The 17494-nt window shown below is 38.5% G+C and overlaps 1 protein-coding gene across 1 annotated transcript in view; it reads left to right on the forward strand.

The window, feature by feature from the left end:
• The window catches only part of SPTBN5 (spectrin beta, non-erythrocytic 5), a 94685-nt gene that overhangs the window by 75320 nt on the left and 1871 nt on the right, over positions 1–17494 (forward strand). Inside the window, exons 49-63 of the mRNA XM_027642475.1 lie at positions 459–596; positions 1329–1585; positions 1731–1917; positions 4352–4564; positions 4930–5126; positions 5602–5806; positions 6524–6718; positions 7814–7969; positions 8491–8708; positions 10837–11026; positions 11813–11989; positions 12903–13007; positions 14019–14624; positions 15432–15503; positions 17027–17113. Coding sequence (XP_027498276.1) covers positions 459–596; positions 1329–1585; positions 1731–1917; positions 4352–4564; positions 4930–5126; positions 5602–5806; positions 6524–6718; positions 7814–7969; positions 8491–8708; positions 10837–11026; positions 11813–11989; positions 12903–13007; positions 14019–14624; positions 15432–15503; positions 17027–17113 — 3003 coding nt within the window. The remainder of the gene's footprint in view (positions 1–458; positions 597–1328; positions 1586–1730; positions 1918–4351; positions 4565–4929; positions 5127–5601; positions 5807–6523; positions 6719–7813; positions 7970–8490; positions 8709–10836; positions 11027–11812; positions 11990–12902; positions 13008–14018; positions 14625–15431; positions 15504–17026; positions 17114–17494) is intronic.

Here is a 17494-nt window from a genome sequence, read left to right on the forward strand (position 1 = left end):
TTCTTTTCTTTTCTTTTCTTTTCTTTTCTTTTCTTTTCTTTTCTTTTTTTCTTTTCTTTCTTTTTCCTTCCCAAACCTTCCCAAACCTTTCCTCTTTCCCTTCCCAAACTTTCCCTTCCCTTTCTTGTTTGTACAATCTCTTTCACATTATTTCTTTATGCCCTGCCTTTTCATTGGAAATAGCCTTAGTAGTTGCTCTTTAGAACATCTACTGACCTGCTATAGCAACTTTCTTTAGCTGTACATCTTACTTACCTTGCTATGCATTCTCTGCCCAGGTTTCAGTAACCCTTTTGCCTTTATTAATTTTTTCTCCGTCTCTGTAGCCTCTCTGTGTTAGGTCAGGAAATGGCAATTGCAGTTGGCCCTTTACATAGCTGTGACAGCAGGCTTTGTTTATGGAGGCAAAAGTGATATTCAACAAAGGAAGAAAACTTTGCCTGTTCCCTGTGCTGTAGGAAGGGGAGAAGATGCTCCATGAAAGGCACCATGCCTCAGAAGCCATTCAGTCCAGACTACAAGAAATGGATGAGCTATGGGAGGAACTGCTAGCAAGTTGCCAGGAGAAATGGACCAAACTGCAGGATGCTTACAAGGTAATACAACATGCCAGTGGTTGGATCTTGGTGTCATTTCCAGAGATAGCACAGCTGCCTTGCTACATGTCTCATCTACAAGTGTGTCACTTGATACAATCAAACTTGATTCCTCAAGACCATTAGTGCAAAGAAACTAAAAAATGCAGACTGGCTGAATGAAATTGGCAGGAGAACTGGACATTCCTATGGAGGGAAAAGGATCTGTAGGCTAGGCTCCCTTCTGCTTTCTGCTGCTGGTTTAGATCCAGATTCCAGAGAGGGATATTGAGGAAAAATATGTTTACTAATATGTGTCAGCTCTCTTCATCTGTCACAAGGGCATCTTTTCTCCAGTACATTGAGAAAGAAGCCCACAACTGCTTTTTGTTCTTCCAGCTCTAGGCACATGAATTCTCGTGATTGAGAGTTCTGCATGGGCTCTCAAACAATCTTTGTTTAGAAAACAGAGCTCTCCCTTTAAATGGCTTCCTTTTAAGGTACTGTGTCCATGATCTGCATTTATGCAACACAAGTGAGATGAGATCTTGATGTTTTCTGCATCTGTTCTTGTCTTCACCATGACTGAATTCTCTTCTTCATTTCAACAACCATCATATCTGGGAAGAGTTCACTGAGCACTGGGAAGTCACTCAATGTTTGTGTGTAATTTTTACTGAAAGTGATGAAGATTTTTACATCACATTATATGTCCTAAACATTTAAATATCTTTTCATTTTGCTTGTTCTCAGGGTCTTCATTTTCAGCGAAGTGTAGAGGACACAGAGAAATGGTTGGAAGGTGTAGAAAATGAGCTGAAAGCACCATACAGTAGCAATGATCTGGTGGTTTTGAACAGTCATCTGAAGAAGCAAGAGGAATTGGAGGAACACATTGCTGGCCACAGGGACCAGGTGCAAGAGCTTGTGGTCACAGCTCAGCAATTCCAGAAGGAGAAACACTTTCTTGCTGATGAACTAGAAGAGAGAGTAGATCAACTGGTGCAGAGGTGTGTAAGTACCTGGCCTGTCTCCAGCCATCTTTTTCCTACTTTTATCAACCTTTTTCTTCCCTGAATATTCTTTTTTCTTTCCTTCTCTACACCATCCTGAATCGATCTGCGGTCCTCACTGGATTATCTTTAAAACCTACAGATACAAAAGATTACGTGATCCTCTGCAGGAGAGACGCGGGAATCTGGAGGCAAGCAGACTTCAGTACCAGTTCTTCCGAGATGTTGATGAGGAGTTGGCTTGGGTTCATGAGAAACTCCCCCTGGCTTCCTCCAGGGATTATGGCCAATCCCTGGCAACTGTTCAGAGTCTACAAGAAAAGCACCAGGTAATATCATATGAGAACTATTCACAGTCTTTAGAATCAAATGGAGAACACTGAACTCAGTTTGTCTGTATCAAACTTCGTCTGCTATGCTTTGGCTAACAAGAGTCATGATGCCTCTTTTCCCTTTCACTTTTGATGGATATGTCCATGGCTTGGCAACATGTGAGATTCCATCCTGCTTATCATTGCAGTGGTTCAAGTACCACACCATATGCTTTTCTGTGGATACTTTGGCTCTTTCAATGAACTGAGTTAAAAACCTGGCCTTTTCAATACAAAATAGATTTTACAAACTTTTGTGTGCTTTCATAGGTTCTTTGGGCAACAGATGTCCTAACAAAATGCTTTGAATTTCAGTAAGTACATCCAAGAAAGCTCATTGCTCAGATGTCTTAGGATGATCTCCCAGGAAAACATTTTTCCCCAAAACTTTTCCTGCTCTGAAGGAAGGGAGATAGCAGGGAATTATTACAAACCCTAGACAACCTTCATTCCAGTGGTAGCTTTTAAAACAGCTGCTGAATTACTTCATGAGGTTCAGACAGGCCATCAGAGAAAGCAGCATCTGGAATACTGTCATCTCAAATACCAATAAAACAACAGCTGCCTTCCTGATAATTTTTTAATAAGGAGCACAATCTCTTTGCAAACACAAGGTGGAAGAAAAAATATTCCCGCTAAAAGTTTCCAGCAGCTGTTGGTATTTAATGTTAGCAAATGACAGCACATTTAAGTGCCACAGCAAGTGCCTCTGGGGAAAAAATCTGTTCAACCTGCTTTAGGATTGGGAAAGATAGAAATCATAAAAATTTTGAATGTAGTGATATATATACAGTGAGAGAGAAATCCCAAGCATTTGATACAATAATTACCAACCAGTACTAATAAAAAGCTTGTTTCATCCAGATTAAAAGTATAAATGTTGTTATGTGTGCAATTACTCCTAAAAATTGTGGTTGACGTGGTAGGAAGGTAATTAGATTCACAGAAGAAAAGAATGTTTGAGCTGAATTAGTCTGAGAAAGTATTTCAAATAACTGAAGGAACAGTTAGGCTGCTTTAGACTGCAATTATCTTAATTTTAATTAGCTAAGTCTCAAAATTTTTCAATGAACTGTGAGAATGGGAGATATATACCAGATTATCAGTACATAATAAAATGCCAATTTTCCTGCCATTTAACTTCTTATTTTTCTGGAAACAGGACTAAAATATAAGTTTGAATTCTCAATGTGTTAGTAGCTAGAGCCTCTACACCTTGTTTTAATGTTGATTTACAAGCTAGCAAATGTCAGAGGTAACATAACAGTCAAGAATTTAAGAGTCAAGAGTATACTATATATTGAATATACTATTAGTTCCACCCTCTACTGTTCAACCTGATGAGTCAGATTTGAAAAACTTTAGTTTTTACCACTAAAGAGATTGTGCATGAAATGCATTAACCAAAGGGAAAAAAAACCCACACTGTCTTGCAAAACAGTGTTTATACACAAATATAATACGTGTACAAGCAACTGCTTGGCTTGGAGCAGATATGGTGTCAGTTTTCAACAGCATAGTGACCGTCTTGAAATTAATAGGTGGAAGTTAAAGGTAAGATTAGAATCAGAGCTCTTTTCCAACCAAGCCAAGCTTGACACTTAAGTTGAGAAAGCGACTCCTCTCCTCATAGAAGACATCTTTTCTACATTAACACAGCACTGCAGTCTAACTCTGAAGCTACTGTTTCATAGCTATGAAATTAAACAGAACACTTGTAAAATTGTGGGGTTTGTGCTCAAGGTGCTCAGGCATAGTCAGCCAAGGAATGCACATATGCTTGAAGACAAATCACAGCATGGTCCTTGTCTACCCAGGCAAATATCATATGAGAGGCTATATAGAGATATGCATATAGTTTTTAAATCTACCAGTCTTCAAAAATTAATTTCAAGGAAAGTCTTTCAGAATTGGTTCAGGTAGTTTTCTTCTCTCCTTGTCCTGTTGGCTGCCTGATAGTATATGTACCCACAGCATTTGCAATGTCTGTTATGCTTTTCTACAAAGGCATTGGCAAGTGATAAAAACTAATGAGCAGGCAAATTGGTTGTTCTTACCTAGATACACCATTCAAGAAACACCATGTAATGGAGTGAGAGTATGTTTCAGTGGAATTTACAGATAAGAGGTTTGTGCTTACAACCTCTTCCCTCCAGACTCTGAGGTGGATACACAACAAAGTTCAAAGTCCATGGCTAAATTTGATTTCTATAATTATGCCTTCACCCCAAAAAGCTCCTCCACTCCACTAAGAGCATCCACTTGGACTTTGTACCTCTGACCCATCTTCATGAATAGAAAGCAAATTCATAATTACATGACTAGGTTTTCTGGAATAAAAGTCTCCATAACTTTTATTTTTGATATGTCACTTTACCCTTACTCTTTCCAGAATCTGGAGAATGAGATAAACAGTCGGGATGCTTTGACCAAAACAGTGCTCAGTACAGGACAGAAACTGGTAAGGGGAGGCCACTCAGCCTCCCTCAAGATTATGCAGCATTTGAAGGAACTTGAGACTTCTGTAGAAAACTTGAAGGCAGAGGCTCAAGAGAGGAAACTGAAGCTCGTGCAGTCATATGAGGCCCATCTGTTCCTAAATGAGGTAAAGATGTTTCCTGAGAGATTTATTTTGGTCATTCTTTGCTTGAAAGAATCTGTATTGTTGAATGGATGTAAGTGCTGAGAAAGGAACAGAATTCATACTCTCCTGATTTCTCATATCTGGTAAATATGGGTACAGTAGAGAAATAACAATTACCTTGCAACTAACTGCAGTGAGTAACAGGTAACTGCAGTTGCTGGGTTCTGGGTACATATTTTTTGGAAGTGTCTGCTAGACTGCATTACAGTAAGACACCTAAGCTACTCTCTGATTTCACTGATACATCAGTGCACCACTGCTTTCCAGTTTTCTTTATCTTGACCTAAACCAAGCTATGTTAAGGCCCATCCCTGTATTTTATACAGCTACTGGAGGTGGAGGCATGGCTGGCAGAGAGGAGTTTCATTCTGGATACCTTGGATTATGGGAAGAATGAAGAATCCACGCAAGTCTTACTTCGTAAACTTGAAGCTACCAAACTGGACATGGATAGTTTCAGGTCCCGGATCGAGAAAGTACAGGAGACAGGTGCCAGCTTAATAAACAAAGACAGTCCAGAGAGGTAGGAAAGTAAGAACAGGCTTCTTCTCCAGGTCTAACAGAAATGCCTAGAGAAGGCAAATATGGAAAAGTTTGATGGCTCCTTCAGAAATAAGACTTTAGGGGACATCCAACCCTCCTTCATCACCATCAGACACACTGAGCTCCCCAAAAGCTTGACGATTGTTTTAATGTTTTCATGACTGTTTTTTCCCACTGTGTTTTGGAAAGGAAATGAATATTCTTGACAGTTCACTGTTTTTATTGCAAGTTTGTGTTTATATCTGGGGGAAAGGAAGTGTAAAGAGCAGCCATTTATATTATATACTTTAATTTTTTGAACTAGCTGGCTTTAATGGCACAGCATAACTCACTCCATGACATTTTCTGGTTTATTTTGTATTTTAAAGGCATTGCAAATCTAACATATCACAAAAGACAATGTTCAAAAAGAACAATAGAACAAAGACGTACCTTCTGATTCTTGTTCTTTGCAGCTCAGTCATACTTTCAAAGCTCCAGGGGATCCTAGCAGACTACCAGTCTCTCCTACAGAAGTCTGAGATCCAGAGAAAATGCCTACAAGAACAATTCCAGCTCTATCAGTTTGAAAGAGAATTCCAGCTGGTGGATGCATGGCTTTCCAGTAAACAGTCTGTAGCAGAGTCTGATGATTATGGGCAGGACTTAGATGATGTTGAGGTAAAAGAAAATAAAAGGTCTTGCATGTGTTGTGTGACAAAGCAGGAATATATTTCCTGCAGTGTTTGTGCAGCTGCTAACAGTGAAGCGTGTTATGTCTGCAAAAACTAAGCAAACCAGTTGTCTCTGCAGCAGGAGCTGACTGGCTTCTGTCTGGTTATACAGGGCTCTCTGAGGTAGCATCCTCCAACAGAAAGTGTATCAGAAAGTTAGCTTTTCTTGGGATAAGGTGAGGTCAGTACACTTCACTGCTTACCCTGATTATAAATTTGACAGGACCTAAAAAATTTGGCTACGGGCCATGCTCTTGTAACAAATTCTATAGAAAACACTTGGATGCAGCATTCACACCTCTAGCTGCCAATTTCAAGGATAAATTCCTCCTTGGGACACACAGTGCAGAGAGGTATAAGTCATAGTATCCACTCCTCAACAACTGCTGCATATGTAGACAAGTTATGTTCACTAGCTTTTGATCTGAGCAGCTTCTGCTTGTCAGAATGTGGGTGATTTTTCCCTGTGACATAGGATGTTAAATGATCAAGACAATAGATGCCTTCTTCTGACTCCAGATCATTTGTCAAGTGATTTGCACTTGTAGATTGCAATACATAGCTTTTGTGTTATACAGAACAGAGAAAGTGATTCCTTCTGTCTCTCTCATAGAGGTAGGCAGAAATTCTTATATCTGATTTTGTGTCCCCATTTATTCTGCAGGTGCTGGAGAAAAAGTTTAAAGATTTTGTAAATGAGGTGAAACCTCTGGGACATTCTAAAGTTGTCTCCTTAAATGAATTAACATCTAAACTCTATAAGGAAGGCCATAGCAAGATGGACATTATTGAGACAAGAACAAAGCAAGTCAATGAAACCTGGGAGAAACTATGCCATGCCATTCAGATGAGGACAGAGGTAGGAAACACATGAAAAACTGGGTTACTGATTTCCCTGGAGTCTCCCATATCCTTCTTTCTTTTCCAAACCAGTGCATTGCTCATGTGGAAACACAAGGTTTATAAGATAAAGAGTGCATTTTGTTCAATTCTTTCTTGATTCACTTCCCTTTATAGCCCATGTTTACCCTACTGTTCCTGGCAAGGCTTATACTTGAAAGGTATTTATCAGCCTCAAGTAATTGTTTTTTTTTTAATTCACTGCTAACTCTGGTTTCCTGAAAAACAAAGCCACCACTAACAGGAGTCCAGCTCTGACACTTATTGGTCTCTTTATTGAACTACTTATTAAACAGCTTGTTAAACAAGATTGAAAGTCTCCAGGTTTTTTTGCTGAGTTAGCTACTTGAAGTCAAAGAAGGCATATGGGAGAGATTGTGATAGAGGACACAAAGTCAAAGCCCATACCTTTTGGCAGCAGTTAGCTGTTAAATCAGCTCACTCTCTCTCAGGAAACTGCAGTCACAGATGTGTTTGAAAAAGCAGAGATGATACCTTTGTGTGTTTTAAGGAGAACATAAAATATCAGATGTCCTCAACTCTTTTTTGCATACTCATTTTGCTTATAAGGTGGCTCAAGCCCACTATTGTCTTTTAGCAGAAATAAATGTATGACAATTGTTAGTATATAGTTTGACCATAAAATAGTATTAGAACATATTTTAATCTATTAATTTCAGAAAAATATGAATTTTACTGAACACCTCTTACTTTCACAGTTTGCAATGTAGACCTTTATCCAAGCGAGTTCTTTAGGACACTTTCTGTGGTGTAAAGACCTACCTTTAGAGGACAATTCATGTTCTCCATTTTGATCATTCTTCTTATGTAGGGATAAATTACTCTTTGGAGACATCCACTTCTTTCCACTGTCCTAGGGAGCTTGGGGAAATTAGGTTAGCTTAACATCTCTCTTTCAGATGACTTAATTGGGAAGGTGTTTCCGGCCCATTCTTGTTCAGTTTCTACTGCATTATGACATATTAGGGTTACCTTTTTTTTGTTTTGTACACATGCTGTACATTATTACCATTACATTGCTTCTTTATTGCAGAATCTAAGAGCAGCACATCAAGTTCACCAGTACGATCATGATGTGGATGAAGTAAAGGGCTGGATGCAGGAGAAAGAGGCAGTGGTGGATATAGAAGATTATGGGTATGATCTTCCAGGTGTACAGACACTTCTCAGTCATCTTGAGGGAGTAGAGGTAAGGGGATTTGTCAGGAAGCAGTGGCAGAAAAGCATAGATGGCAAAAAAAAAAAGCTTGATTTTAAATCCTTTCAAGGGCCTTGCTTGCAGGCTAACAAAAGATAAATTTATTGCACCCTTAAATATTCTTTGTGCTTCACAGAAGAGGGCCTTTTCCTCCTGTTTTTAAGATTGTGATATTATATTAATAAAGTTTTTGCTCCTAAGGATGAGCTTCTCTTCTAAAATCTATTCAAAATTGTTATTAAAATTGCAAAGGTGTCATCTGAACTACGGGAGACTACAGCTCCACACCTACCAAAATAATCAGTGTGTTACATCTAAAGAAGTTTCTTTTATGTTTGATGTTGGATATTAAAAGGCATTGAAAGAAAACTGAGAGAAAAAGTCTTGACAGATTCATATTTCCAGCCCCCATACAACCAGTGGGTAGAAAAGATATGCACCATCTTTAAAATCTACTTTTGATAGATCTACGTAGTCACTTGGTCTTACAATCCATTCTGTCTGTGTTCCAGAGAGATCTAGGAGTCATCATGAAAGAACTGGAACGGATTCGAGGAGAGGCTTGGCACCTCAGCCGCACATACCCTGAAGTTAAGGAAAATATCATGGAGAGACTCACAGATGTGGATGAGTCCTGGGAAAAACTGGACAAAAAATTTCTGGAGAGGAAGGCAAGACTGAGTCAGGCAGAACAAGTCCAGCTCTACTTCAATGCCTGCAGGGAGCTGATGTATGTGTTGGCCCCTGGAGCTTGACAGTGGGACTTATTTCTTGTTTTTCCTATACAGGATTTTTTAAATTCCACTTGTTAGGTTTTTGAGCCCTGCCCTAGGGGCTCTGCAACTTGCTTTCAAGTCTCTCTCATGGCATCTTCTCAACAGTACTTCACAGAATTTACCACATATCAGAGGTGACTGTAGCACTTCAGCACAGAGGGCATGACAAAGCCACTTTTTTAGACTATGTTTTTAGACCATTTCCTAAGAAGTCTTGGAAAATTCAGTCTGGATAGATTTGGTAGTTTCACAATTCCAAGTGAAAATATTGTTGATTCTATAGGAAGGTGGGATATCTCTGGCTAGATAATGAAGTAATTTGTACACCTGCACAGCTACCAGTGCCCCTTTTTCTCCAAGTCAAAGAAACTACATTAAAGATAATCTTCTAAAATAGGTTAGCACTTGCTCAAGTGCTGAAAGCATCTTACACACATGTATTTAATGGCATTGCCCAACACTCTTCTGTCCATTATTATTAGGGATCATTTTTTTGCAAGAATTCAATGGCTGGGAAATTCCTTTTTTTTTTTGTCGTTTTTTAAATCAGTATTAGAACAAAATGCTGAAGGTATTAAAGCATCTACAAATGTTTTAAAAAATGCATTTTGAGCTAAATCTCTTTTTTTTTTAAATCAATCATGCCAAAGTATCTATAAGCAGAGGTCTAACGTAAAAATTGAAATAGCTCATGGAAATATGCTAAACATAAAGTGCCAGACCAATCTTAAAATATTTCATCATTTTAATGTCATCTTCATCAACATTTATACATTTTTAATGCAAATTGTGGTTTTAAAGCAGGATTTCCATAGAAGTAATGTGGACATTTTTAGATCAGTGTAGATAATGAAAAAGTTAATCTATGAAATGAGTAGAAATACAAAGAGAGTGAAGTGGTTACTACTGACTATTGGATATTAACTATGCTAAGGGATAGATCCTGAGCTCAGATAAATCAAGATGCTTTGGTTTATGCCAGTTGAGACTCATGGAGTAGAAAATTTTCCTTAAAATCTATCAATATACTTCTTTGCAGGAGTGCTCTATATGCGTATGAAGTACTTTCATGTATGATGATAAGGTTTTGATGGATATCTGAAAGTCCTTTACAATGTATAAAAGTACTGTTAATGTGTATAACCTAGGCATTTGCAGTTAGGTTTTTTCTGAGGATTTGAATTCGCAGTGCTTCAGTATGTATAGATGCTGCAGCTGTCTTTCTAGTAGATTATCTGTGGAAACAGCACTGGAAATATTATATCAGGTTATAAAAATCCATAGATATTTGAGTTATCTTTCATCAGTGTATTTGTGTATTGTTACAGTTTAACCCAAGTCAGCAGCTAAGTACCACATAGCCACTTACTTACTCCTCCAGGCATCCAGTGGGATGGGGAGGAGGATCAGAAATAAAAAAACAAGCAAACACACAAAAAACAACTTGTGTTAAAAATAGTTTAATAATTGAAATAAAGTAAAATATAATAATATTAATATATTATAATACTAATTATGAAGATAATAATCGTAATTTAAAAAAAAAAAAGAAAATTACCCCCCCCAAAAAAAAACTACTGATGCACAATAAAATTTCTCACCTCTCATTGATTGGTACCCAGCCTGTCCCCAAGCAGCAAATGGCCCCTTCTGACCAACTCCCCCTAGTTTATATACTGGGCATGGTGTTCTGTGATACAGAATATCCCTTTGGCCAGTTCAGGTCAGCTTTCTTGGCTATGTTTCCCCTCCTGCCCAGCTTCTTGTGCACTTCCTCAGTGGCAGAGCATGGGGAACTGAGAAGTGCTTGACTTAGTAACTGGTATAGTGCTGTGATTTTGATTTAGTATGAGAATAATGTTGATATCACACTGATGGTTTGGTTGTTGCTGGGTCATGCTTACTCTAAGAGTTACTAAAATTAGCTCTATGTCAGCCAAAATCAGGACAGTATTAATATCTTTTGTGAGGAAACAAAAGTCTGTACAGATGCATCCACAGCCATAGTATGTGTGCGTGCATTCCCAAATATCCAACAGACTCAGATTCCTTCCCTTTTTACCCTTTGACTCTGTTCTATAGGACCTGGGCCAATGAGATGCATGCACTAGTGATATCTGAGGAACTGGCAAATGATGTTCTGGGAGCTGAACTGCTTATCAAGCGTCATGAGGAATACAAGCGTGAGATAGAGAAGCAGTGGTTAAAATATGAAGAAATGCAGCGGGCAGGAGGTGACCTGGTGAAGAATGCACATTTCATGTCTGTGGAGGTGTGTTGATGAGCTAAATATTTTACAAACAAGAGTGGGCAAAGACATAAAAGGAACAGAAGTTGCAGCTTTGTTTCAGAGCAGAACTAAACAGGACAATCCAATTCTTAACTGTTAGAAGCTACACACCCTGTGTCACACAGAAAAAGAAAACACATTTTAAAGTTCTTATGACACATCACAATGCAATCCCCTGTAGGATGGACTGATGCCCCTGCATACATCAGAAGATACATAATTCTTCAGAAATGTGCAAAGGAACAAGAATGTTAACCTTTCTGTGATTCTGTTATCTGTGTATGTTTAGACTTTGCCCAAGCTTGTCTTGACATTCTCTGTAAATCACACCACCAAAAACATCTTCAGAATTTATGCAGGATTACATTAATTCTGTTGCAGAAAGAACAAGAGAACTTTATGCAGTTTGTCTCTCCATTGTTGCCTTGCCATAAATAGATGTATTTGTTGAATCTTCTCCTTCTCACTAGTTCTATAATACAAGTTGCCAAAGTTTCATCTTGGGAAATCATATGGCAGAATACTGATCATACAGTATGTGGAATATGCATAAAATTCTAACATCTAGCTATACAGTGTACAGGCTAAATGAATTCAAGTCAGAAAAATGAAACTCAGACATCCTTTCTAAACTATGCTAACACCACAAAGTTATCTAGAGATCATCTTCCAAATCATGAAGGCTAAATCATTACATGCTAGTTGGCTGTCCTGTGAAAATCTGATAGGTTTTTTCACCTCTTGGCATTGCAAATGTTATTTTTCTAGATTGAAGAAAAACTCTTAGAGCTGTCAGAGCTGATGAAGAAGGTAAAGGAGAGCTGGGACATGAGGAAGGTGTTATATGAAGAAAACTGGGAGATTCAATTGCTCCGCAGAGAGCTAGAACAAGCAGAAGCATGGCTGACTGCCAAGGAGAGCTTTCTTTCAGATCCTAACTACGGAGTGAGTAACAACAGTGCAACACTACTGAAACACTATTGAACACTCTATGCCTCAGCATATACAGAGTGCTTGGCACTTGTACCAGCTCAGGCCTGAAATTAATCACAGTCTAAACAGTAATGCACCCTTGAGATTAGGAAGGGGAGGAGCTCTGCCGTCTTACAGAAGTGAGCCCAGGGCAGTTGCTGCTTTTGACATGGTGATGGGCTCCTCGAAGTGGTCCTTCCAAGGGGTGGTAGAAGACTGGGGAGAATTCCAGACCTTTTTCTCAAGTAAGATAACATGTAGTGGGTTCAACCTTCCCTGTCATGCTGAGAGCCTGTTTTGAAAGGAAAAGGGGTTTTTCCCCACCTCATTCTCCCCATCAAGTGGTAGAAAGTTTTACACAGATGGCTTAACAGCTAGCTTGTCAATTCTCTTTTAAACACTAGCATCCAACATGTTTCTTTTGGTTTGGCATTTTTTTTCTCATTGTGAACTGTATTCTGATGGTTTATAAGATGGGAAAACAAAGTCATAAACTCAGGTATCAAAAACTAAGCAGAGGGCATGACAGAGGTTTAAGATGCCTTGTCATAGGGCAGGAATTACTCTGTATGTAGCACAAGCTAGAATCCATGTACTTAATCTGTATGTAAACAGTTATAGTTGGAAACCATAGTACTACATAGCTTTGCAGAAAAACAAAGGTTGTTATTTGAGCTCTTTTTTTCCTGCACATCAGACAGACTGCAAGCTATAGACCTTTTATTGAGTGTAAATTTTTCACACACTAGGAGGGGTTTAGACATTCAATTACAAAAATTTCAGAATCATAATTTGGCTAAATAAGAGGTAAATCTGAAAATCTAGGCATGGTCTCTTCTGAGGGATTTTATTTTGGACCTCCGTGTCTGGTGATTTTTCCGTTCAGGATTCAGTGTCTGAAGTAGAGGAATTACTAAAGAAACACCATGATTTTGAGAAGATGCTCGCAGCACAGGAGGAGAAATTTGCTCAGCTCAGCAGGAAAACTAAGGTGAGTACTAGAAGGTTAATCAGCTGCGTATGAGACAGGATGATGTGGGTCCTTGATTGTTTGGATATCACTCCACATACAAATGAACTCCTGGGCTGAGATGGAGTAAATGAGTAACCAAAGCTGAGATATTGCAGACAGAGCAGCTGAGAACCAGACCTATATGTGGATCAAAAAAGATAACTAGCTTGCAAATGCTCTAGGGAAGAAGTGGAAGTTTTCTTCTGTTAGGAGAAGCAAAAAGAGTGTGAGAAGTGGTGTTATCCCTTGGTACACAGATGGAGAAATTTTGCTTTATTCGGGAGTTCAGTAGGGAGATGGAGCTACCTGAGCATTCTAGATGATAGCAAAGGGCTGAAAATAAAGGGAGATAAAAGCACTGATAGGCCTTTTTCCTTCTGACATCAGAGTTTTACAATGGATTGTGATAAGTACCAAAAAATATTCACTGAGTCTCTCAGATCCTGTTTCAATGTGGGAGGTTTTAATTATTTTCCTGAAATAACCAGCAAAACATAGCTTTTGTGTTTGACATTAGGCTAAAAATTAGCTTGGCCAAATCTGTCTTTCATTCATTTCATTTGATTTGCAAATTGGCTAAATGAAGGGACAAAGGTCCTTTCCTCTAAAATTTTCCCTGACAACACCCCTAGATACTCAGTGTTCTTACAGAAAACTTAAAGAAGCAGTGACACAAAAAAAAGGAGCATAAGTTCTCTGGAGCTTATTAAAAAATCAGCCTCTAGAGAACTTAGCAAGGTCAGGATTCACTGTATTTGAGATTAACTGCCATTAGTATTCATGGTTTGGGTAACAAGATAATGCTCAGCACATAGCAATTAAGTTCAGATCTAACTCTAAGAATGCCAACAGAGGAACAGGCCTTAAAATTCAATGCCAGGTGACAGTGTATTTGAAAAACTATTCCTGCTTAAAATAATAAAAATCTTAGGTAAGTATCCATAAATGCAATGAAGGTAGTTTAAAAAATGTGATACTTCTATCCTACAGAGAGAAACCAATCTTCTGAAACAAGTGGACACAGAAGACAGTGAGCATAAGGATAAAGGCAAAGTTGTACGGGTTCCCTCTCTGAAAAGAAAAACATCTGACAGAAGGAATACACCACTAAAAGTGACAGAGATAAAGAGCACAATGCCACTGCCATCTGTGCCCTTACCCAGCCTGTCCTGGAGGGCCCCACTTGAAACTATTTTCTCCCCTGTTGAAAAATCTCCAAGGTTCCAACAAGTCATTGCTGAGGACGCCCCTGAAGTGCTGAGCAGCAACAAAACAGAAATGAAAGCTGAAACAAGGCTCAGTGAGATTATCCCTCCACCTACACCAAAGATTGTGGGTCCAGAAGCTAGTTCTTTGGAAAGTCATGGTCCTTTAAGCTCTCCTTTGTCTCCTACTCCTATAAACCAGCAACACAGTAGCAGTTTGTCAGAGTCTTGTGCCACAGACCACCTATCTCCTCAGGAAAAAGGTGCTATAGGCTCCTCTATCTCCAAACTGATGGCAACACCACCCAAGCCTGGACAAAGGTCCCTAGATATATCACCAAACTTACTGCTGTCTAACTCATCTCGGGAGAGACTAGAGAATACATCTTCGGTAAGCCCACAGAATGTGCCTTTGCAATTGAAACACTTTCCACAATGACAGTTGACTTAAGCAGCTATGTGAAGCTTAAAACCATTTTTAATTTGCTTAGCTTTATAGACTAGGTCTTAACAACTATATTGGTTTCTGTTTTTCTTTCCCAAACTTGAGGTTATTCTGGCTGCTGAATACTCAGCAGAGCACCTAAAAACAGCCAGGAGACGCTGTCTCACAAAGAGGCGAGACTGCAGATTTACCTAAACCCTCTATGTGAGGTAGCAGTGCTCAATGTTCACTGAGTTTAGAAGTCAGAGAGAGGCAGGACTTAATGGCACACTTGCCAAAGAGCTGACTTGGTGCAAGACTAGAACCAACAATTCCTGCTCACCCAGGCAGGAAACACACTGTTAACTCATCACTCCTGTACTCTGAGAGGAATGCGTTTGTCACATACCCACGTGTACCAGTACAACACTATACATTGGTGTAACTCAGTATTTATAGAGGTGGTATGAAAAACTTGAACCATTTAAGTTGTAAAATGTAGTTAATAATATAAAAATAATATTAATTAACACAATATGATAGAGCAAATTTCATAAGCAAATTGCTCTAGAGGGATGTGAATTCTCTTCATTTAGGTAGTATATCAGAGATATGATTGCAACATAGTAAGGATTTCTAGCTGTGCTGTTAATGTAAAGGCTAGAGGAAGCAGAGATTAGTTTCTTTGCATGGAATTTATCTAAAAAAGACTTTCAGAAACATATACTTAAGGGCCATTTTAAAGTTAAGTATCAATGTTCTTGTGTGTCTCAGGTTTCTGCAAGTCTCCAGCACATGGAGGGTTTCTTAGAGAAGAGAGACCAGGTCCTTCCAGGAAGAAAACAGGTAGAAACAAATGCCATCACTCGGGTTATTTCATTTTCCGTGGATTATAGTCCAGACCTGCTCAGATTTCTTCAGGATAATCCCCTGCTGAAGAGGAGCTCAGTGCTAGGGGTTTGTTTCAGTTATCCTAAAATGTATTAGGAAGTGTCCACTGACTTTGGCAGTACCTGATCAAGTCCTTAAGAGATGATGTAATTTTTGCCTGACATGGGAGTCATACATTTAATGGATGTATGAACCAGAGCTTAGGCTGTATGAACATGTTAATTACATTTCCTAGTTATAAACACAGGTTTCAGTATATCAACTGAAGTGGAAAAAACCCCACCAATATTAAAAAACAAAAACAAAACCAAAAAATATCAAGACCAAAAATTAAAAAAACCCCACACCCCAAAAAACCTAAAGCTTCATGATCCTATAACAGTATGTGATAGTTTGTTGGCAATGGAAGCCCTCAGTCCCATGCTCCCAATACTTATAATTTCTAACTGTGCTAGAAGAGAATTAAAGTTCTATTTATCTTTGAAGAATTGGATTCTTAAGTCTGGATTTGAATGAAACTGAAATCTAAATTCTTATCCTGGGAAATAATACCACGTCATGTCAGAAGCCTAATGATCACAACAGGGCAGGAAATTTTCTAATATTCACCACCAATCTGTAGACATCTCAGTGTTTGCTGAGGTCTTGCACATAAAGTTGTCTTGGATTATTTGTCCCATAGATTATTTCCCCCAAAATTTTTAACTTGAAAGACCTCTTTTAAAAACTGAATCTAGTATGGACTCCATCTTCTGGAAGAGAAATTTAGTTTTTCTTCTCTTCTGTATATATAGAATTTAGTTTGCAGTGATACCAAACTTCCATATTACCAAACAAGAAAAATTATGACTTATGTTCCTCAGAACTTTTTCCTTTTCTCTGAATTACCAAATTGTCAGCTTGATTCACTGACATAACAAAATACTAATATACAAAAGTAATAGGATCCTTCATCCAGAAGAGTCTCACGGCACTAAACTAAAACCTTACAGTAATACATACTTGAGGTTGGCTTTTGCACATTGTTCAGTAGCATTCCACTGGGGTTAGTTTAAGAAATTAAGAAGAGTTCAGCAGCCACATTAGGTTGAAACCACACACTTGACAAAACTAGCCTGTGACCAGCAGGCAGGGGCTGGTGTTCCAGCTAGGAAAAAATTTTAGTGGCCAAAAATTAGACATAACTTTGATTATCCACCTTCAAAGATGTTGCTGGCCAAGATGGTATACCGAGCTTGCTTGAACCAGGTTATGTCATTTGTTCAGTCCTGACTCATAGACAGCCCTTCTTGAATCACCCCCACCAGAAACTATAGTAGGTTCTTCTCTTCTAGGAGATAATAATGACTAAGAGAACTTCTGTGATCATAATATGGACAGCTCCTGGCTTCTTGGGGAAGTTGCATATGAAAGATTTCACTACTCCTATAAAATATATAATTAATGACTAAATTTTATTACTCTTTCTATTCATACAGCCAGGCTCAAGGTCTTGGAAATCCTTCTATGTAAAACTTGATGGATTAAAGCTTGATTTCTATAATGATGAAAAAGAAGCATCTAAGGTAATTCAGCTTTTTAATCTTTCTAGCAATCTCTCTCTCTACCTATGTAAAAGTGCATTTAAAAAATTGCATTTAAAAACATTTGGTTTGGTTTGGGTAAGGGGTAATCAGTTCTCTTTCAAATGTTAGCTGAATGAAAATTCAGCAATTATTCAACTGATACCAACTATAAAACAGAATAATAAGTTTTCATACATTTTCAAGGATATTCCTTAAAAGAAGTATCTTATGCAAGATTCACCTTCAAGATACAATGCAATCATCCACTGTTCCTCTGTGGTTCTTTCTATTCAGTGATCCTAGTTATAAAGTTAGCAGCATAAAAATATGGGTGTCTAGTTAGCCTGCAGGTTGGTATGGAATTGAATCCTAGCAGAACAG

Source organism: Corapipo altera, unplaced genomic scaffold (assembly GCF_003945725.1).
Source record: "Corapipo altera isolate COAL_440 unplaced genomic scaffold, ASM394572v1 23b, whole genome shotgun sequence".
NCBI lineage: Eukaryota > Metazoa > Chordata > Aves > Passeriformes > Pipridae > Corapipo > Corapipo altera.